Source organism: Stegostoma tigrinum, chromosome 36 (genome assembly GCF_030684315.1).
Source record: "Stegostoma tigrinum isolate sSteTig4 chromosome 36, sSteTig4.hap1, whole genome shotgun sequence".
Taxonomy (NCBI): Eukaryota; Metazoa; Chordata; class Chondrichthyes; order Orectolobiformes; family Stegostomatidae; genus Stegostoma; species Stegostoma tigrinum.
In genome coordinates this window covers 18,843,360-18,866,239 of record NC_081389.1, presented here as the reverse complement: position 1 = coordinate 18,866,239, position 22,880 = coordinate 18,843,360, and the positions used below count along the sequence as shown (strand labels likewise).

The 22,880-nt window shown below is 41.4% G+C and overlaps 1 protein-coding gene across 3 annotated transcripts in view; it reads right to left on the bottom strand.

Moving 5' to 3' along the window:
- Positions 1-4,339: 4,339 nt before the first annotated feature.
- Positions 4,340-22,880, bottom strand: part of stra6 (signaling receptor and transporter of retinol STRA6) — a 49,983-nt gene continuing 31,442 nt past the window's right edge. For all 3 annotated transcript variants that reach the window (XM_048520542.2, XM_048520541.2, XM_048520543.2), the window contains 7 exons: positions 21,850-21,925; positions 20,603-20,736; positions 18,018-18,135; positions 15,118-15,219; positions 13,372-13,535; positions 9,729-9,866; positions 4,340-9,115 (listed from right to left, as the gene is read on the bottom strand). In XM_048520542.2, the coding sequence (XP_048376499.1) occupies positions 8,877-9,115; positions 9,729-9,866; positions 13,372-13,535; positions 15,118-15,219; positions 18,018-18,135; positions 20,603-20,736; positions 21,850-21,925 (971 nt within the window). In that variant the 3' untranslated portion in view covers positions 4,340-8,876. The remainder of the gene's footprint in view (positions 9,116-9,728; positions 9,867-13,371; positions 13,536-15,117; positions 15,220-18,017; positions 18,136-20,602; positions 20,737-21,849; positions 21,926-22,880) is intronic.

Genomic DNA, 22,880 nt, shown 5'->3' with positions numbered 1-22,880 from the left:
TGCACATCCAACTGTTGTTTGGAATTGGTCTAGAAGCTTCATTTTTGGTGCTGGGGTTTGACTGTGACCACATTCATAGAATTACTACAGGTGGACCATTCAGCCATACAAGCTCACACTGACCCTACACAGTGCATCACACCCAGACCCAGACCTATTATCCGATCTCTGTAACCCTGTATTTTCCATGGCTCATCCTATGGGTAATTTAGCATGGCTAACACACCCAGCTTGCACAGGCCTGGACACTATGGTAATTTAGGATGGCTAACACATGCAGCCTGCACAGGCCTGGGCACTATGGGCAATTTCCCATGGCTAACCCACCAAGGCTGCACAAGCCTGGACACTTAGGGTGGATTGGCCATTGGAAATTGCCCTAACCTACACATCTTTGGACTGTGGGAGGAAACCGGAGCACCCGGAGGAAACCCAAGCAGACACAGGGGAGAATGTGCAAACTCCACACAGTCACCCAAAGGTGGAATCAAATCTGGGTACCAGGTGCTGTGAGGCAGCAATGCGAAACACTGAGCCATCATATGGCTGGTGGCTCACTGGAATACAAAAACTGGAGGAGGCCATTCAGCCCCTCAGGCCTGTTCCATCATTTGGTGAGATCATGGTTAGTCTGTACAGCAGAAAGGTCACATTATCCAAACAGCATCCACTATTCGTCGATCGCATTACAGCCAACTCACTTTAATGAAGCACATGTTATAATGTATTTAACAATGAAGGGAGGGGGTGCTAGTGGAATAAGTTATGAGATTAATAACCCTTTGAGTGATGATATTTCTCCCTATCTCAGCCCTAAATGATCAGCTCCTTATCTTGACTGCACCCTAGCCAGTGTGACCAATTTTTCAGCATCTACCTCATCAGACTCTTCAAGATCTTGGAATGTTTCAATGAGAATATAAGCATTAAGTTGTCCTCGCGCAGCTCTCTATTCTAAAATCTTAAAGCATCAAGATGTCAGCCTACATGACATGCTCAGGTCCTGAAGTTGTGTTAAATTCAGAGTAAACTTCGAGACAAGCCAGCTCCATTGAGCTAACAGATTATAAGTTCTGTTATGATTGACAAAAAACCTTTGTTGCTAACGTTGATATTTGACTGCCAATCTATTTTCTGACTCCAATTTCCACTGGAAGAATAAATGCTCTTCAGCTGTTGTAAATTAAGGAAAAACTTGCCCTCGTATATCACCTTCTATGACCTCAGCCCAAAATGTTTTAGATCTAACCTACTTTTAAATTAGAACCACTTTAAACAATAGCCAGTATGCACAAAAACATTCACCCATACCCAACAGCAATGAAGTAATGATCTGAATTTAACAATATTGGTTGGGACATAAATACTATTCAGGACCCCAGGGAGCTCCACTTTGAGTTGAATGTGTGTTCAGCATTGGCAACGTGTAGCTGAGAGGGTGGTCAGAGCTTTAGTTTCACATTGAATCGGGTCAATGGCACCTCCAACAGTGTAGCAGTCCCTCAGTACTATATGGAAAAATGTCATTTTTGACTTTGTGCAGGACAAGGATTCAAACTCACGATCTGCTGAATTGGGGCAAGAGATCAAATACAAAAGTAGGTCATGTTTCTGAAAAACAAGAAAAAATTCTGGAAATAGATCAAATAACATTAGGGTGTCAAGGAAGCTTTGTGAAATTGTGGGGGCATCATAACGGACCTTTCCATTTGATCACTTATGTATTTCTTCCTTTATTCTTCCATGGAATGAGTGTGTCACTGGTGAGGTTAACCTTTATTCTTTAATTGCCTGTGAACTGAGTGGCTCATTGGGCCACTTCAGAAAGTGACCATATTACCATGCCTCTGGAGTTACATGCAGGCCAGACCAGGTGAGGACGGCAGATTTCCTTCCCTGAATAGTAAAGCAGATGCTTTCTTTCTTAAAAACAACAGATTGAGATGAGAGTAGTCATGGCCTCCATCCGTTATTTTAGCTTCCAATTATAGATTTATTAAGTGAAATCAAACCTTCTAGTGGTGGTATTTGAATGCCTGTTCCATTAGGGACCAGACCAGACTCATCCCTCAAAATACACGAAGATATCCTTGACCCTAACTTTTTCCTATTTTAAAATTCAGTATCTGGCATTTCATTCCAGATGCAATTTGATTAGCCAAACTACTGGATTTAAAGCATAACACACTTTATTTTATCCACTATAGTTAAAGTACAACCATACAAAGAAGAAATTGGAATAACTTAACTCTATTGGAAAACATAATGGAATAATGGATTATTTTACTACTAAACAGTAACTGTTCCAATATACTAATATCACGAAAACACACCCTTGGCAAAAGGCAAATTCAGAAAACAAATTGTTTCACATGCAAGTGCAGTAGCAGGAAGAGAAATCCCAGCTTTTAGCTGTAACTGAGAGGGATAAAAATAGCTTCCACTTCTTTTAAGTCCTCAGCAGCAACTGTCAAAAGGGTAAAATTAAAAATGACGGTTCTGTGCGAGTTTGACCACACCCGTTTAGGCTGTTTCTATTGTTTCAACTTTTAAAAAAACCCAAGATTGCACAAGCTGTTTAGTTTACAAGTTATCAATTGAGAGCTCTGCACCTCTGCTTTAAAACCTCTCCAAAAAAAAAACCCAGAACAAAATACACCTCTTGAAGTCATAGTATCATCACAGCGCCTAGAACCAGCCTCTGGGCACTGGGCCACTGAAACCATCATTACATCATTGTGTGCTTCTACTAATTTCTACTTATGGTCACAGGAGTGGAATCTCAGAACATGTCCCCACTCTTTGCTAACTTCCAAGGTTTATAATCCTGAATACCAGGTGCTCAAGGCGACCTTCATTTGTACTTCATTTTTTGCTGGGACTTGTATACTCTGTACGCAGGCCAACATGAATGAATGTCAAGGAAACTGCCCAATGGAGATTCTCTACATCCACAAACAAACCTGACAACATGTTGTTCAGTAGACTGATTGCTCCAACACAGAGAGACTATGCTACATGTCTGGACAGTGTCAGATCATTCTACTTTTACTGATGTAGTGTGTTACAGGTCCATCACATGTGACACTACCAAACACAGCCTCGTAAATCAATTTGCAGTATGGTATATCCCAATGTTGTCTCTGGACTCATTTGGAAATTTGTGTTTTTAGCCTCCTGGTACCAATTTGGGGAAACATTGCCTTAAGTCACTAGGTTCATGCAGCAAGGGCAACCTTTCATTTCCATATAAATAGATTTAAAAATAAATCCAGAAGGTTTCAAATGAAGCAGATCAGATCAATCAGAATTAAATTATTCAAGGAGGACCTTTGGGGGCCAGGGCTGTCATTCATGAGGAGGAGGGGGAGGGGTACAGAGATAGAGAGAGAAAATAGAAATGGCAAGTTTTTCATTATTATCATCAGGACACATCTTCCTACAAGTAGGTTAAAGAGATACTTAACGTGGGAGGTTTAAAATAACTCAACAGGGATCTCATCAGAACCAGTGATCCATCATGTTTTTGTGTAGTTAAGTGGGGTTGGGCCCCTATCAGGACACTCCAGATGAAATCCAAAATCAACAGTTTCAAACAATAGCTGTAAGATGCCAGTCACTGGTTCTGTCAAGCTCATGCGCAGTTCCACATGTATTGCCATGAAATGATGGACAGGCACCATGATCTACAACAGGTACTTTCACTAATGCCACCTCTTTCTGACGGATTACACACACAAACGCACCAGTGTTTTATGATTATGTCTCAAATCCTAGTTGATGGGCAGGCACTTACCATGAGCTGGCTGCCCTTTCTCATTCCAGGCACAATCGTTTACCTCAAGGGTAATTTGATAATTATCATCTACAAACTGCAGCTTGTGAAGGTATTTCTGCTTCTCATAATCCAGTCTTTATATTGCTTCCCTCATGTCCTCATCCACTCTTGGTGCCTTCAGCTATTTGGGTCCCAAGCTCTGAAATTTCAACCTGAAAATTCTCACGCTCCCTTCCTTTAACTCTTTCCTTAAAGCCTGTTTTTGCAAGGGTGCATCCTGATGTTGCCTTTGGCTTGCTACCAGTTTATTTTCATTTGGTGATACTCCTGTGAAGCGCCTTGGGGTATTTTACTAAATTAAGGAGGGACTGTATAAATGCAAGTTGAAATCCTATCTCAGTGTGAAGAATTACACAGATACTCAGCCACACCCCAGATACAGATAGTGTAATTTTAAATACAAGAGGATGCATTCAGATCCTGGAAAATGAGTGAATCATTGTCAGATGTGGGGGAAAATAAGCCCTCAAGAAGGTAAAATCATTTGAAATCAGTTACAGCTTCAGCGTAATAATTGTATTTATTGTATAAACAGTAAGAGCATATAACAGCAGCACAGTAAAATACAGCTATATCGCATTAAGGAAGAGGACTCATTTCTCAAGGTAAAGTGATTCTAAGTCAGTGTATGTATATGTAATAAAGGCACTTTTGGTCATTTTGGCACATTGGGATCAAAATGGACAAATATATTTAAAACTCACCACAGTCCAATGCTAATTCAGCAAGAACTTCAAGTGTTTTTTTTAAGCTTCAGGAGTAAGTTGGAAAAAGAAGCATCATGTTACAAATCTTCAAAAGGCATCCTCCCCCCCTTCTCTAATCAGTGAAATGTGTGGAATTAACAGGCATCAAAAAGAAATAATATTGTAAAGTGGAGGTTGCGAGGCTGCCATAAAGACTAGAGATGACTAAATTGTCCCACCCATTATATTTCAAGTCCTTTAAATCAACCGATTACAGGCAGGTCCAACTCAATACGTTAGCACACTCACCAGAGATTAGCACCAAACCATAACAATACTGCCATCTGATCAATGTTCTCAGCTTCTAATTTAATCATTAGTGGCAAAAGAAAAGGAATAATGACACCATTAGACAGAGTGCCAGTAGCTGTTTTATCCTGGAATGTTTCAAGCTTCTGGAATAGTGGGTTGACACTATTCCAATACTCTCCTGACTTGCACCTTGTAGATGATAGACAGATTTCTGGAGTCAAAAGGTGAGTTACTCACTGCAAGATTCCAGGCCTCTGGAATGCTCTTGTAGACATAGTACTTAATAAGTAGTCCAGCTCAATTTCCAGCTAGTGAAAACCTCCAGCGTATTGATAGTGGAGATTTCTGACATGGTACTGCCATTGAATGTTGCGGGGCAATGGCTGAATCCTCTCTTATTGAAGATGGTCATTGCTCGGCACTTGTGCAGCACTAATGCACCAGGTCATTTATCAACACAAGCCTAGATACTGTCCAACTTTTGCTCCATTTGTACATGGACTACTTCACTATCCAAGGAGAAATGAATCATGTTCATAGAACAGAATCCCTGTGGTGTGGAAGCAGGGCATTCAGCCCATCGGGTCCACAGCTATCCACACAAACAGCATCCCACCCAGATCCACCCCTTATCCTTTTCCTGCATTTCCCATCCTGGACACTATGAGCATAGGCAATCCACCTCACCTGAACATCTTTGGACTGTGGGAGGAAACCAGAGTACCTAGAGGAAACCCATGAAACAAAGAGAGAACATGCAAACTCCACACAGACAGTCACCCAAGGCTGGAATTGAACCTGGGTCCCTGGTGCTGTGAGGCTGCAGTGCTAACCACTGAGCTACTGTATTGAACACTGTGCAATCATCAGCAAATATCTGTACCTCTGACCTCATGCTGGATAGAACACCATTGAAGCAGCAGCTGAAGATGGTTGGGTTGAAGACAGGGCCTTTGTGGTTCAGTAGTAATGTCCCTACCTTTCAGTTAGAAGGTCAGATTCAAGTCCCACCTGCTCCCAAGGTATGTATTAACATCTGTGAACAAGTGATTCAAAGAACATCTACTCTGAAGAACTCCTTTAATGTCATGGAACTGAGATAACTAACAATCACAGTCATCTTCCTTTATGCCAGTTATAACTCCAACTAGCAGAGAGAGTTTTCCCACCAATTCCTATTGGCTCAGGTCTTGCTAGGCTTCCTTGATGTCACACTCTGTCAAATGAGGCCTTCAGGTCAACAGAAGTCCATGTAACCCCATCTCTAGAGTTCAGATTGTTTTCCATATTTTGACTAATGAGGTCAAGAACTGAGTAGCTATGGTGGAACCCAAACTAAGTATCAATAAGCAGGTTACTGTTGACTAAATGCTGCTTGATAGTGTTCCCAACACTTTGCTGATGATCGAGAGTAGATTGATGAAGCAGTAATTGGCTGGATTTGATTTGACCTGCTGTATATAGGAAACACCAGGACAATTTTCCGCATTGTCAGGTAGATGCCATTGTCATAGCTATATACAAACAACTTGGCTAGGGGTGTGGCAAGTTTGACAGCACAAATCATTAGAACTGTATGCAGGTTCATGTACAACATCCACTTCCTTGCCTGATTATCACATGGAATGAATCTAATTGGCTGAAGACTGGCATCCATAACACTGGGGAACTAAGAGGAGGCTGAGAAAGATCATGAAGATGAACACTTCTGGCTGAAGATACAAACAAATACATCAGCCTTTACTTGTGCACTGATATTTAATTATTCTTCCACGGGATGTGGGTATGACTGGCCAGGTGAACCTTTATCACCTATCCTTAATTACCCAAGGGAAATTAAGTGTCAACCACATTGCTGTGGGTCTGGAGTCACACGTAGGCCAGACCAGGTAAGGATGGCAGTTTCCTTCCCTAAAGGACATTAATGAACCAGATAGGTTTTACTGATAATCAACAAATTGTTTCATAGTTATCATTAGACTCCTAATTTCAGATACTCAGCAAATTTGAAATTCCACCACCTGCCATGGCAAGATTTGATCTGGGGTCCCCAGAACATTATCAGGTTCTCTGGGTTAATACTCCAGCGATAAGACCACTAGGCCATCACTTCCCCATGGTGTGTTTGGCTCCCTCATTGAGGTTGGAGAAAGTTATGGGGTCCTCCATTCCAGTAGGTTGTTTAATTGTCCACAACCATTCACTGCTGGATGTGGCAGGGCTGCAGAGTTCCAACCTGATGCATTGTTTGCAGAATCACCCAGGTCTGTCTAACGCATACTGCTTTCAAGTTTGGCAAAAAGTGGACCTGTTTTGTAGCTTCAACAGGTTAATGGCTCATTTATGGGCATGCCTGGTGCTGCTCCTCCAAGAGTGCCCTCCTGTATTTTTTTAATATGTGCCAGCTCTAATATGTAAAAAGGTGAAAATCTGCTGAAGTGTGACTCTTTTCTCAATAGTACTGCAAACCCTTGCAACTTGTAGGAAAACAAAGCAATTGGCCACAATTTTCATTGTGTGTGCAGGGATCGGAGAGCTTACAAAAGGACCCAAAGATGTATAATCTACGACTACGAAGCTAGGATCTCTAAATATCCCAAATTGGAACAGTGAAGGTTGAGAATCATTTAAAGAGAGACATTGCAACCTATCTGCCAAATCTCCATGGCAAATGGCGCCATGGTACATCAGTTTCAACTCAGTACAGGGGCTACAATCATCCTCTACTTTTGTGATGGTTTCTCGTGTATATTTGGCAGCGGCCGTAATGACAAGCAACAAAGATCTCCCAACTTAACTTCCCAATTCCCTCCGCATAAAAACTGAATATTCACAGCAAAATAGTCTGCAATGAGCTGTAATTTCACTGCAGTAACAATAACCACCAGCGATAATACTTTAAAAATCTAGTAGTGGTGAATGTCAAAAAAAAAACACAGGAGAGTCAGTTCAATTCTTTTTAAAACGAATTTAGGAAAACTCTTCGTGGGAATATGGTACCAAAATTGTTGACATTTAGAAATAAATATATTATTTTAGCAGTTTTTAAAGCTAGTGGGCACAGGGTATAAAATTTAAAGGAAGCATTTGAAAAATAATTTCAAAATTTAGCACATTAAATTAACATTTTTTCTTCTCCCCTAGATTTTTTGCAACAGTGTATTGCTGAAAGAAAAGATACATTTTGTCAACATCTTAATAAAACCGATGACAACAATGTGTTAGTTTATTTCTCAGAGAAATGCCCTGACCAAACAAAGTGAACCCACCTGACTTTAAATTTAAACAAAGCTGACTGTCAATCAGCACCATTGGTGCATTCTCCATGGTAACGCCTCTACAAATCAGAGTTCATTTGTCAACCAACCAATCAGCACTCTTCTCTTATGCAGCAGAAATGCCGGTTTGCCTTCATCTGGAAATAGTATTCCTGTAAATTACCTGATAACTCAAGTGAAAAGCTTTGACAAAATGTGTCTTTTCCTCAGTAATACAGACATTCTTTAGTACCAAATTAAAACTGTAGCACCAAGTAGTTTTCATTTTAAAATATTTACCACCTGGGGTCTTGAGATGTCTCCCATTGGAGCAAATGCTGTACATGATTACGTAGTGTAAATGCTTCATGGTGGCTCATTCTCATAGTAACTGTTTGTAAAAATTCAAACCAGACCCCATCACAAAGTTCAAAAGCTACAAAAAGGCAAATAAATAATCCTAGTTATATATGACCACTAAATATGATACTAGTGTTGACATAGGTTAGATATTGAATTAAAAAATGATTTTTTTGAAATGGAAGGTTATATAGAGTTGTGTGTGGGGAACTTGCTCCATAGAGCTACCTAGTGGCCAAAGTCTGTAATTACATTGTGATCGTTTACATAGCAAAACCAAAACGGGAACATTTGCCCAATTATTGCGAGGGGATGTGATGTGTGTAGCTGCGGTGTATGCAATTACACACATTTTTATTTAGCTGTGTAGAAATGTGACTGACCTCCTGCTTGTAATTAGTTGAATCAACAGGGAACTCTGATTTATACAGGCCCTTGTATTTTTTCACAAAGTTCAGATTTAACAAGATCCTCTGTGCTGGGCTTGGAAGAACTCTTCATTTCCCCGTTGGTAACTATGTCAGTGGGAGAGCAAACTGCAGGCCTCCTGCAGCAGACCAATGAAGGATTGTTCAGGAGCGTGTAGATCAGGCACCATCTTGCCAGAGCTTGTTTAGACTTTGTCAATTTTGTCTGCTTCTGATCAGGTACCAACCGAATCCCTAAGATTCAAAACACATACATCAGAATTGATAGAAATCGTCACAGGCAACATGTAGCAAAACGTGCAGCCCTTCAGAAAGTAGAATTAGGTAAAACCAGGACCTTTCTCTGCAGTTCAGGTGAAGGAGAAGCAAAATGTCAGCACTACAGCATCACCAGTGGTGGGAGGCTATAACTACAGTGTTATAAATTTACATTACAATTTAGAACACAGAAATTTACAATAGAATGGTTACTATGTTGGTGAGCGTCCAATCATATATTTGTCACATTTTATTATACTATAAACTGGTCCCTAGAAAGATTTAATATATATGCTGGGAGATAGAAGCCTCAAAAGAGACAGAGCGTAGTAATTCATATATTGACTTCCCATTTTTGAAAGTTCATTAACTATTGTGTAACTACATTATCCCTATCATTAGATGAGGTGCAGTTTAAAGAGTGAAGGCAGGTCTAGTTTGTGTATGACAGTACCTGACCCTCCTCACATACATAGGAGCTCTACATCAAATAAGCGCTGGAAAAGTAAAACCAGGAACATATCTGTGTGTCAGATTTCTCCACCAGTTAATTTTTGAATTTCTTTCTTTGCACTGCGCTATTACTGACCTTCTTCCACAGATTTGCTTTTATCACTGCAATTTCTCCCAGAACTTTGGCATTCAAGTAGGAGGAAGCAAAAAGCTTTCATCACTCGATGAGACTGACTGGCTTCCATTTCCAGGAAGTTGGTGTAGCAGTGATAGCCTGCAGAAAGAAAAAAAAAGACAGCAATTCTCTATGCAGCCTTCAGTTGGATCCTAGTTATTCAATAAAGCATACATGCACAGGGACAGATGCAAAAGAATTTTTCTTTCTTGATCCTCTCATGGGATGTGGATGTTGCTGGAAAACAAGATTTGTGGCCCACCCTTAAATTTCCTGGAATTGAGTGGCTCACTAACACCATTTCAGAGGCCAGATAAGCACTAAGCATGTGGCGATGGGTCACATGTAGGCCAGACCAGGCAAGGACAGCAGATTTTCTTCCTGAGGGCATTAATGAACCAGATGGGTTTTTATGACCATTGACGATAGCTGGCATGGTCACTATCCCTGAGATTAGATGTCAATTGTAGATTTATTAACTGAGAACTGAAATGAAACAGGCACAATACTGAAATTCATACAAAAGGGCCATCACGTGCACGCTGTTGGACAGTCGCTTCTGGATGTCGCACAATTTAGGATGTGGATTCCCAACTTCCTAGCACTTGTTAGGGATTTTTTTTCTATTCATTCATAGGATGTGGGCATCACTGGCTAGGTCCAGCCTTTATTGTCCATCCCTAGTTGTGCAGAGGCCACTTCTGTGGGTCTGGAGTCCAGATCAGGTAAGGATGGCAGATTGCTTTCCCTTGGGACGTTAACTGAACCAGATGTGTTTCTCCAACAATAGGTGGCTCAGTGGTTAGCACTGCTGCCTTACAGCACCAGGGATCCAGGTTCGATTCCAGCATCAGGTGACTGTGGAGTTTGCGCATTCTCCCCGTGTCTGAGGGGTTTCCTCCCACAGTCCAAAGATACACAGGTTAAGTTGATTGGCCATGATAAACTGCTCCAAAGTATCCAGTGATGTGACAGCTCAGTGAATTAGCCAGAGGAAAAGGAGCGTTATAGGTGGGGGCTGGGGCTGGGTCTGGGTGGAAAGCTCTTCAGAGGGTCAGTGTGGGCTCTTTGAGCTAAATGGCCTCTTTCTGCACTGTAGGGATTCTATAAACTGCCAATGGTTACATGATCATTGTTAGACTCTTAATTCCACTTCATTAAAGCTTGAATCCCACATGGCAGGGTTTGAACATGGTTCCCAAACATTTCCTGGGTCTCCAGATGAAAATTCTGGGGACAATACCATTAGACCACCACCTCCCTCATTAACAAAATAATCAATATTTTCTCAACCCTACACTAAAGGCATTGTTAGTAAATTTGTTGTGCAGAGGCAAAGAGACTTGGAAAACCCCACCCCTTAATTTGCATTGACCACTCATTCCGAAATCTAATGAAAATCACCAAGACAGAAAAAACAAAGCTAAACACCTATGTACCTACACACTGACAACACCACCACCTTTCTAAATGGGCAAAAATCAGATCTTATTTCAAAAATACTAGCCCACGTCCAACAGGCTTGCACGTTGACAGTATTCTTCATGAACAGTAGGGTTAAAAAAGGACTCAGGAAACACAGACACCACTCAATCCCCAATGATAAAGCAACACTTCTGGTCCAGATTAATTGTTGCAATATTATTTATTTTTAAAGTCGGACAAAGCACACTGTCTGGACGCTAAGTAGAAGAATTTGTTGGAGCCCAGGAGATTTTGAGAGGCAGGAGGGCTGAGATATACAATGCTGTACTCCTATAGAGGCCCAGGGCAATTGGAATGATAGATCATCAGCATTTTGCGACAGAAATACAATGTTTCAGCATTCAAATAAAGGACATGATAATATGAAAAACAACAGAACCACACAGTCTTATTTATATCATACAGTGTTCAATTGGAGTAGAGACAGATACAAAAGGTGCAAGAGTAGACGTAGGCCACCTCAGTTCTATGAGACTGCTGTACCATTCAAAAGGACTACAGCTGATCAACCTGCGTTTTGACTTCTACATTTCCATCCATAACCTGTTGAAAGCATTATTTTATCTAAGTTTTGCTCATTTTTAGGTTTGGAACTTTGAGTTGCAATTGAGAATTGAGCTTTGGACAGCAGCCTGTTCTTTCCAAAAAGAAAAACACAAAAGGTTGATGTTTTCTGTTGGGAACTGGCCTGGAAAGATAATGCAGGTTAATTACTGCTCTAAGAACACTGGAGATGATTTGGCACCAAGATGCTCTTATGTTCAGGGACTGGCAGATGATTGGATGTTGAATTGGTCAAAGGAAGATTGGTGCTGGCCAGCAAAATCATAGAAAATTTTGAAAAGAATGCGAAAACAAAGAGAATGAACTGAAGAAGGGACCTGACCCAAAACGTTAATTTTCATGCTTCTCTGTTGCTGCCTGGCCTGCTGTGTTCCTCCAGCTCCACACTGTTATCTCTATCTCCAGCATCTGCAGTTCTTACTACCTGAGTGAACTGGTGCTGACTGGGTTTTGGGCTGTCGGTAGTTTGGCTTTAGAAGCTGCCGGACTGGGAAGCTGTTTTTGGTTTTGCGCTCTCATTATCCTGAAACCATCAACTTGTTGAATGTTCTGAGAAATGAACCACATTCGATAAGAAATAGGTAAAATAAAATGTCTTCAAAGACTCTGTGGAAGCTGCTTGCATTGACCAGTGATTTCTGACATTAAGGAGGATATACAGTCCTACGTGCTTGTAACATAACCCATTATCCAAGGATTTCATGAAGGCCTAACTAAAGTATTTATTGTTGAAACAATCATTGAATTGGCAAATGATGATTCTTTTATTTTCTTTTTAAACTTATCCCTTAACTGCATTTGTCTTTTTCTGTGTGACAAAGGACAGAAGCTTTATAATCAAAGAAGATTGTGCTTAGATATTAGATATTAATTATTTATCTTGTAATTTCTGTGTTCTGCTGAAGTTACATTCTTAACAATAAATTGCTAATTGTTGTTTAAGTTATAAATATGTTTTAAATCTATTGTGTATAAATTCTGGTTGGGAACAACTGGCCAATTTTGAGGTCATTGAATGTTTGAATTTCATGGTGTTAGGAATCCTGCGAAAGTGAGACTGATTTAATTTGTCTTGCTGTTCCTGTACGATAACAACACAGCAGCTTTTGACTTCCTTGTCTCACAAAAAAAATCTATCCACTTCCACCTTAGAAATATTCAATGACCCCCATTCCCACTGCCTTCTAAAGGCAGAACGTGAAGCTACGCTGTTGGTTTACGTCACATCAGGAATTTGGAAAACACCACCAAATTGGTAGTTTCGACCTAGTTTAAAAACATCACTTCAAATTGTCAGCTTTCCTGCTCCTCTGATGCTGCCTGGCCTGCTGTGTTCATCCAGCTCTACACTGAGTTATCTCCGATTCCAGCAATCAGCAGTTCTTACTATCTCAGAGTTATTTCAAAAGAACAGGTTTTGGTTTCACAAGCCAACATGTAGCTTTCTTTAAAATAAAACTAAACAGATTGCCAGTACAACAGTGCGATACTAATGCAGTTTCAAATGAAAATAAATAGACTACAGAAGATAAAGAAAGCAGCTCATGGAAGTTACCTGGGTCAAAAATCTCCGCCCCACGATTTATAAGGCCAAGGTCCAGTCGGCAAAAATGGACAATGTTGTATAGAGCTGTGAAGATGACTCTCCACACACCGGCAATGACCCCAATCAGAACATTGAAAGTGAAAAGCAGGTAAGTGAAGATATACAGGCTTCGTCTGCAGTGAAGGAGAAAAATAATACAGTAAGGTCAGTTGAATAAAAGTTAATGGTGGGGCCCTAGAGAGTGTTGCCAAACAAAGAGATGTAGGGATGCAGGTGCATATTTCTTAGAAAGTGAATTTGCAGTGATACAGGATGATTTTGGTGTGTTTGTCCTCATTGGGTGAGTGCTGTGTATGATTAGGACGTCATGTTGTGGCAGTACATTACTTTGAGGTCACTTTCAGAACACTAAGCTCAATTCTCGTCTCCCTGCTATAGAAAGATGACCCAAAATGTTAACTCTGATTTCTCTCCACAGATGTGGCCAGGCCTGCTGAGCTTTTTGCAATTTCTGCTCTTATCTTAATACTTGAGTTCTCCTTATCTTAGGATGAAGAAGCTCGACAGCGTGGAAGGACGGAATTTGGCCCATTAAGTCCACATCGATCCCCTGAAGAGTATCCCACCCAGGCCCACCCCCCTACCCTAACCCTGCATTTCCAGTGGCTAATCCACCTGGCCTCCACATCCCTAGATGTTATGGGCAATTTCCCATGACCAATCCACTTAACCTGCACAATTTTAGATTGTGGAAGGAAACCGGAGCACCCGGAGGAAACCCATGCAGACATGAGAAGAACGCACAAACTCTACAGGGTTGCCGGAGGGCGGATTCGAATGCAGGTCCCTTGCGCTGTGAGGCAGCAGTGCTAACTAGTGAGTCACCATGCTGCCCGTGGTGGTGTTATTTTCCTTATTCTTTTGTGAGAACGTAGGTGTGGACGGCCAGGCCAGCTTTTGTTGCCCATCCCTAATGGCCCTTAAATTGAGTGACGTTAGGGCAGTTAAGAATCAACCATATTGCTGTGGATCAGGAGTCACAAGTAGACCAGACCGGGTAAGGGCAGATATTCAGGCACTGGTAAGTCAAATGGGCTTTAACACCAATCCATGACAGTTTTACGGGTACCATCACCACCGAGTATGTTTCAATTAGCAAGCTTTATTTATTGAATTTAAATTCACAAGGTGCTGCAGTGTAGTTTGAACCATATCTCCAGATCGTTAGCCATTGGATCTGGGTTACTAGTGCAGGGACATTACCAGTACCCCATTATCTTCGCCAAGTGACCAGATCATTTGCTGTTGAGATGTTGATTGAGGGATAAATATTGGCCAAGATACTTGGGGGAACACTGCCGTCTTCTTCAAATAATGTTATGGGAATGCATGTTCATCTAAATTAACAAATCCTTTAAAGTCTTGTCCAAAACATCTGGCAGGTCAGCGCTCTAGTCTCCGAACAAAGATAGACTCTTTCAATTATATCTTTTTATTCTGAAACTATTCAAAACGGCACAGGATTGTGGTGACATTTGAAGCTTTTCATTGTATTTTACTATATTATTCAGTGTAAAATACAAGGGACAATAAATAAATCATTCAATTCAATTAAACCTTGTGGCTCAGAGACAAGCGTCTGGCCAATACACAATGAGTAAATGCAGTTAATACAATACCAATTAACTAACATTTTTAAACACTCTCAGCGCTCAGGAATTTAGAGTACTCTAGTAACGATCAAAACTCCTGTACCTGTTGGTAAGGATAAATTGTTGCCCATCCTTCTGAAGAAACAGGAGTCGAGCCAGTATGTGTTGAATCAACACGACGAGGATCAATGTTAACCAGAAGGGCCTTTGAGAGAGAGAAGATAAACTGAAAATTCAAGGTGATCATTATGCAGACAAATTAACGCACCATCAGAGATTTTACTTTTAATCATTCGCAGGATGAGGGTGTCACTGGCTAAAATTTATTTTCCATCCCTAAATGCCCAGACTGGAGTTAATTATCAACTACGTTGCTGCAGGCCAGAAGTCACATTTAGGCCAGCCTGGCTGAGTGAAACAGTTTCTTTCCCTAAAAGGACACTAGTGAACCAGATGGGTTTCTATGACAATCGGCAACAGTTGTAAACTTCAACTCTTAATTCCAGATTTTATTCAAATTCTGCCATCTGCTGTGGCTGGATTTAAACCCAGTTTTACAGAAAGGCATGTGAGTCTTTGAATTAATAGTCTAGCCATAATACCACTAGGCTGTCACCTTCTCCTCATGAGATGCAATGATCCCAAATCAAGTGTCATGTTAGGTCTTAAGTGATGAAAGGCCAAATTTATACACTAATAAATTTCAAATTTATTAAAATCAACCTTGACCGATCTTTCAGAATGACAAATCACACTGAGCAGAGATCTCATTTTGGCTGTTGTAGAATCTCTACAGAACTGGAAGAGGCCATTCAGCCCATCGAGTCTGCATTGACCCTCCAGAGAGCATCACATCCCCGTAACCCTAGATGGTTGTTTTTAAAAAAAAAACCATGGCCAACCCAGGTAAACCAGCACATGCCTGGACACTGCAAGGCAATTTCCCATGGCCAATCCACCTAACCTGCACATCTTTGGACTGTGGGAGGGAACTGCAGCATCTGGAAGAAACCCCTGCAGACATGGGGAGAATGTGCAAACTCCACACAGACTGTCGCCCAGGAATTGAGCCCGGCTCCTTGGTGCCGAGAGGGTGGCCTTGTGTTTGGGCAAATTCAATCGAAAAGACTCAAATTTAGAATTTTCCAAAACTGTATTTTTTTTTGGTGTTTGGCTGTTTGGAAAGGCTGACCGTCAGAAGGAACAGCAGGGACTGACTGGGAAGTACTCCCTCTTAAACTGGGCTTGATGCTCAAATATCTTTTGGAAGAGCCACTTAGAATGAAACCTTGCAAAACTGACATTAAGGAGGCTTCATGGCAAAGTGGGCAGCATCGTTGCCTATGACTCAGAAACACATGTTGGAGTCACACTCCAGGGGCCGATGGAGACATTGTGATAATGAGGGTAAATAGGTCATGCATCGACTGCAAACACTTCCAATAAACAGCGATGTCAGGCAGTCATTAAAAAGGGAAGAGATTCCTGCTCAGCCCTATGTGATGGGCAGAAATTCAGAGCCTCCACCATCACTGTCCAGACTTAGGCATTCCGGTGAAAGTGCACGCTGCGATAGCAACTCTGACTTAATACAAGTTGTAACACATTGCCAACGCTGGCCTGGAATATGAGGAATCATTGCGGAGAGTGCCAGAAATCAAGGAGTAAACTCATTGATAGCAAGGCGTGGAGCTGGATGAACACAGCAGGCCAAGCCGCAGCAGGAGCAGGAAAGCTGATGTTTCGGGTCTAGACCCTTCTTCAGAAAAATGGGCCCAGACCTGAAACATCAGCCTTCCTGCTCCTCTGATTCCTCCCCTTGCTATCTCAGATTCTCCAGCATCTGTAGTTCCTACTATCTCAGTAAACTCATTGAGCTGTTTCATTTGATTAATGAAGTTTTGATGGAAAAACAGGATTTATAACCTGAAATTCAGACCTAGGTCATTCAAGAACAATGTCGAAGGCACCTTTTTCACACAAAGCTGAGTGAAAATCAGCAACTCTCTTTCCCCAGGCAGCTGTCGACGACGAGGTGACTGAAGTGGGATTTGATAGATTTATTTGGCAAGATTGATGGTGGTTACGGAATGGAGGTGGGCTAACGGAGATCAATTATGAAATAACTCTGATCTGTGAGATGCTGGAAGTGGTTCAATGGCCTTTCTTATTGCTTGCATAAAACAAAACAAAAAAAAAAGGGAAATCACCAAACCAGATCTATCAGCTCGAAGTTATACCACAGGAAATAACAGAGGAATCAAGCAGGACTCCAGTCAAGTACAATGTCGTCTATTAGTTACCTCTCTCTCTCTCTCGGCAAAGTATGTGGATTGGAATGTGAAATAGCCTCTTAAAACTGAAATATCAGATCAGACATGATGTGGAGCAGACTGAAGGTGCTGAATAGCCAACTTCTGCTCTTACATTCAACACAAGAACAGCTGACAAGCATACATCAGGTGACCCCATCAAAATGTTGATGGAAATTTTGATTTCTTTGTATCCAATATTCTAATGAGGAACATTTACAAGCACATACCACAGCAGCACGGTGGCTCAGTGATTAGCACTGCTGCCTCACAGCGCCAGAGACCCAGGTTTGATTCCACGCTTGGGCGACTGTCTGTGTGGAGTTTGCACATTCTCCCCGTGTCTGCGTGGGTTTTGTCCCACAGTCCAACAATATGCAGATTAGGTGGATTGGCCGTGCTAAATTGTCCAGAGATGTGCAGGCTAGGTGGATTAACCATTAGAAATGCAGGGATAAGGGTAAGCTCTCAGAGGGTCAGCGTAGACCTGATGGGCTGAAAGGCCTGCTGCCACACAGTAGGGATTCTACGAGCTTCAGCAAGCCTAGGGTTTTGGGCAAACTCCCCACACAGCGCAGGAAAAATACAACCAGATTTCTTCCTAATGGCGAAATAAGGAGCAAAATCCAAGTAGCTCAGGCTTCATTGAATCATCTGCAATAACAAGAAACTTTGGCATATTTGCACTCACCACATGTTCTCAAGGATCCTGAAGATGAGCAGGTTTTGTCCATACAGAATGGGAACAACAACAAGAAATGCAAACAGTAGGAAGCAGCTGAAAAATACCATTTGCTGAATGAGGAGGCCTAAAGGGGAGATTCACAGGAATGAGATGGCAACATCGTTTTGTTTTGAAACATAGTGCAAGACGCAAAATATATTCAATAAAAACTGAAAGGAGTGCGGGTGCTGCATATCAGAAACAAAGGCAGAATTTGCTGGAAAAGCTCAGCAGGTCTGGCAGCATCTGTGGACAGAAAATCAGAGTTGATGTTTTGGGTTGAGTGACCCTTCCTCAGAACTGATAGTAGTGAGGAATATGTTGGTTTACGTGTGGAAGATAGGGTTGGGGGTGGTGCAGGAGGTGGAGAGATAAACAGGTTGGGGATGGGGGGGGCGGGGGGAGGTGTATACAGCCCAAAGAGAGTGAACAACAGTTGGGCAGGCAAGGAAAATATATTCAATGCCTTTCTTGGGTGGGTAGGGGAGGCAGGGGACATGTTGGCAAATATTTCTAGTGTCTATGCTGGTCTTCTGTCCACCTCATGTGCTAAAAATGGAGCTATGCCTTGATAGTTTTACCCACTTGCTTTCTCAACTGTTGTAAAACACTCACCACACCAGTTTAGAAATTGTTTGTACAATAAAATTTAAAATAGATTAATAGTTTAAAAAAATTTTTTAAAAATCTCAAACAAATCAATATCATGTTCAGACCAAGTGGCTCCCTTCAGCTTCATTCCAGAATCCTTTAATTGCCTCAAAAAAAGCTTGAAGTGTAAATATTAACACAAAATCAGTGGATGATGAAAAGGAGATTTTCTGTCGAAGGAGAATTGGGGATTATGAGGCATTTCGCATTTGCAATAGAAATAAATGAGTGTTTTCTCTCTGAGTAGGCCATGTGGAACTTGATTTGACAGCTGCAGCTCTAACGACATTTAGGAAGCTTGACACCAAAGCAGCCTCCATCCACAAACATTTAGTCCCTCCACCGCTTACATTCACACTTGCTGCTCCTGAGCCATCTACAAGATGCACTAACGAAAATCACTGAGGCTCCTAAGACAACATCTCCCAAACCCATGACCAGGATACAGGAAGCAGATATATGGTAACACCACCTTCAGCAAGATCCCCTCCGAGCCACTCTCCATCCTGACCAGGAAATATATCTTCACTGTTGGGTCAAAATCTTAAAATTCCCTCCCTGAGGGCATTGTGGGTCTACATACATCATATGGACTGCAGCAGTTCAAGAAGGCAGCTCACCACCACGTTTTCAAGGTGCAATTAGGGACAGGCGATAAATGCTGGCCTAACTTGCTGGAACAGCAACCCATGGATGAAGGAAAAAGTAACTTTTTTCTCCAGAGAGCAGTAAATGCAGGATCATGCAATATTTAGCGGCAGAGATAGGCAGGTTCTTTACAGTAACAAGGGAATCCAAAGGAGAAAATGGGAGCAGAGAAAGTAGATCTGAAGCCACAGAGATCAATCACGATCTTATCAAATGGCAAAGCAAGTTTGAGGAACCAAATGGCGTACTATGCCACTCTACTCATATGTTCACATGTGCACACCATATGCTCACGTGTGCAAATGTGTAATTTCAAGCCTGCTATTGTAAGGAAGATCACTTTTAAAACAGGTGGCACCTTGCCTTAAGAAAAGCAAAATTAAGTAAATTAAGTTTTACACAGATTAAGTAAATAGATGAAGTTATTCTGTTCACCACTCAGCTCTAAGGTGTTTTAACAGTACTTCATTCATGACCAGGTTTGTAACAAGCCTTTAAATATTTGAATCCTCCACAAGTCACAAAAATATTGCAGTAAAAGGGAAAATTAGGCAAAGACATGAAAGAGAAAGGAATAGAGGAAAATGTTATTAGGGTTTGATGAAGGGATGGGAAGAGGCTCGGGTGGAGCATAAAGAGAACTGGTATCAAACAGGATGTTCCAACAGAGAAATAGGCGAAATTAGTTCATATACATAACAGGAATATTTGATGCAAGAGGACAGAGATTGTAAATTTTCCACCTCTTGAACGGAGAGATAGAGCTTTCCCATATCCAGTAATGCACCAGGCCAAAAAGGCAAATATGAGAGTTTTTCCATGGCCAGCTTTTCCCTTGAACAGGTCACTAACCCAGTGCTGTAACTTTGAGAAGGAACACCCTGCATTGAGCATGGCTGACCAGGAATCTCTCACCTGCTGTTGGCACATGTTGGAAGGATTTACAGGACACTCACCTGTTTGGCCACATTATGAACACATCTTCCTTGACCATTAAGTTCTGGAGTGGGGTTTGAACTTGGAGCTTCTGGCTCAGAAGAAGGGACACTACCCCCTGCACCAGAAGGACACCCCTTCACTTCCTGGAAGAAGGTGACAATTGATCAAGTGATATTACTGGGGTCATAAAAAGAAAGGGTCTGCATTCTATCTTGACCCTTTCCTTCTGCAGAGAATATCTAGAGACAAACTAATTCCATGTTCAAATATAGAACCAAAATAAAACAGTGATAAAACAGTCCATTAGCAGATACCCAAACAGATGAATGCAGCCTGGTAACTGGTGAAGCTCATCCAACAGACAATGGCAGAGCGGGAGAGTCTGACAGGCCTGTTACGATTGAAGACTTTTTGTGTGTCTCCTCTGAAAAGAGCCTGCAGGTTGTCCCTATAACAGAGCAAAGACCATGTCAGATTTAACATAGTGTTTATCTACCAATGTGCACAGATATTAAATAGAAGAGTCCTGCAGGCAGTAAGGGAGGCAAATGGTATGTTGACCTTTGAGTACAGGAGCAAAAATGTCTTGTTACAACTGCACAGGGTCTTAGCGAGACCGCTCCAGACTATTGTGTGCAGTTTTGGTCTCTATCGGAGGATGGATGTTTTGGCAATGGAGAGAGTGCAACAAAGGTTGACCAGACTCATCCCCAGGATGACAGGACTGATGTATGAAGAGACACTGGATCAGTTAGGACTACAGTTACGGGGATTTTGAAGTATGAATAAAAGGATCATTGAAATCTCTAAGATATTCACAGTACCATACAAGGTTAAACACAAGAAAGATATTCTGATGAACCCAGAACTTGAGGTGTCACAGCATGGGGTATGGGGTAGGGCAATTAGGACTAAGCTGAGGAGAAATTTCTTCACTCAGAAAGTGGTGAGCCTGTGGAACTCTTAGAAAGCAGTCAAAACCGAGATATTGAACATTTTCAAGAGGGGGTTACATATAGCTTATATTTTAGGGCTAAATGGATCTAAGGGTGTGGACAGAAGTCAGCCACAGGGTACCAAGTTGGATGATCAACTAACATCATAATGAATGGAAATTAGGCCTAAAGGGCTGAATGGCCTATTCCTGTTCCTAATGGTACTCAATAACACAATTAGATCATCATTGTCCAACAAACACCTACATAGTACCATTAAATATTAAGTACTGCATGTTATTGTTCGAGACATACATTCCATCAAAGCTATTAATTAATAAAAAGCCCATGAGCTCTAAGAAGCTCAAATAGAAGATTAAAAAAAAATCCACAATTATAAGTTAGGGGAGGGTGTGTGTGTGTTTATCCTAAGAAGACTGTCCTGCATCAGATCTTTTAAAAAAGTACATTTGAAATATTAGTGAGACGTGATGTCTTTGTAAAGAGAAAGCACCCATGGAAATACATTAGCAGGGGCATTTCCTCTATGCCAGTTGCAAATGGCAGGAGATCCTGCCAAATCGCGTGTGAATACAGAACCAGAAACCTCATATTTTTGATGTTACCTGTGCAAAACCATTGACCTCATTAACGTAGAGAGGGTAAGGAAACAGGATACAGCCACCGCTGACACGTAGCACACTGTTGAGGAAAAAGAAGGGGCCAAATTATCTCCTGCCACACCATCCTGACATTATCCATATGGTACTACACACATGAACAGGAGCAGTAAGCCATTTAGTTCCTTGTGCCTGCTGCACCATTCAATAAGATCACAACTGACTTGACTGTAACCTCAAATCCACATCTTGCTTACACCCCTTACATCTCTTGGTCACACCAAGGGTCTATCCAGATTAATGTTTCGTGAACAGTGATCCCTCTTAGAACACGGTTTCTGAAGGGTCACTGGACCTGAAATATTAAACCGGATTTCTCTCCACAGATGCTGCCAGACCAGCTGAGATTTTCCATTGCATGGCAATTGACTTCGAATTTGTCAAAATTATATTCTTAGTTGTGGTTAATGATGGACTGGATAGCAAATCCAATACTGGAGCAACTGGTGTTCAGATTGTCATCTATCAATCCATAGTACTGTTCTTTTACTTGGAATTTTTGGAAGAGACAGTGTTTCGTTTCAGTATCTGCAGTTCTTTTGGACATTTTTGCCTATGGATGTATCCATGTTTGTCTTAAAAAAAAATTTGAAGGTTCTGCTTTCATCGCCTTTACAGACAGAGTGTTCCAAACACTTATAACTCTCAGAGACAGAAGAATTCACCTGACTTCAGTTTTAAACAAATAATCCTTCATTTTAAAAACAGTGGCCTCTATGTTTTAGATTCTCTCACACAGCATCCTTTCCGCACTCAGGGTTTTACATGTTTCAATCATGTCGCCTCTTACTGTGCAAAACTCCAACAGATACAAACCTCCTCTCGCCAGAAATCTCTACTTTCTTTTGCCACAATTCCAAGTTAAAAAAAAATCAGATAGTGCTGTCGTTTGATAGAAGACAGCCCCAAAAACCAACTGCTCTGGTAGTGGGTCCATTGCTCAGGCTATAATGAGCCACAAGGAAGATTGCAATTTT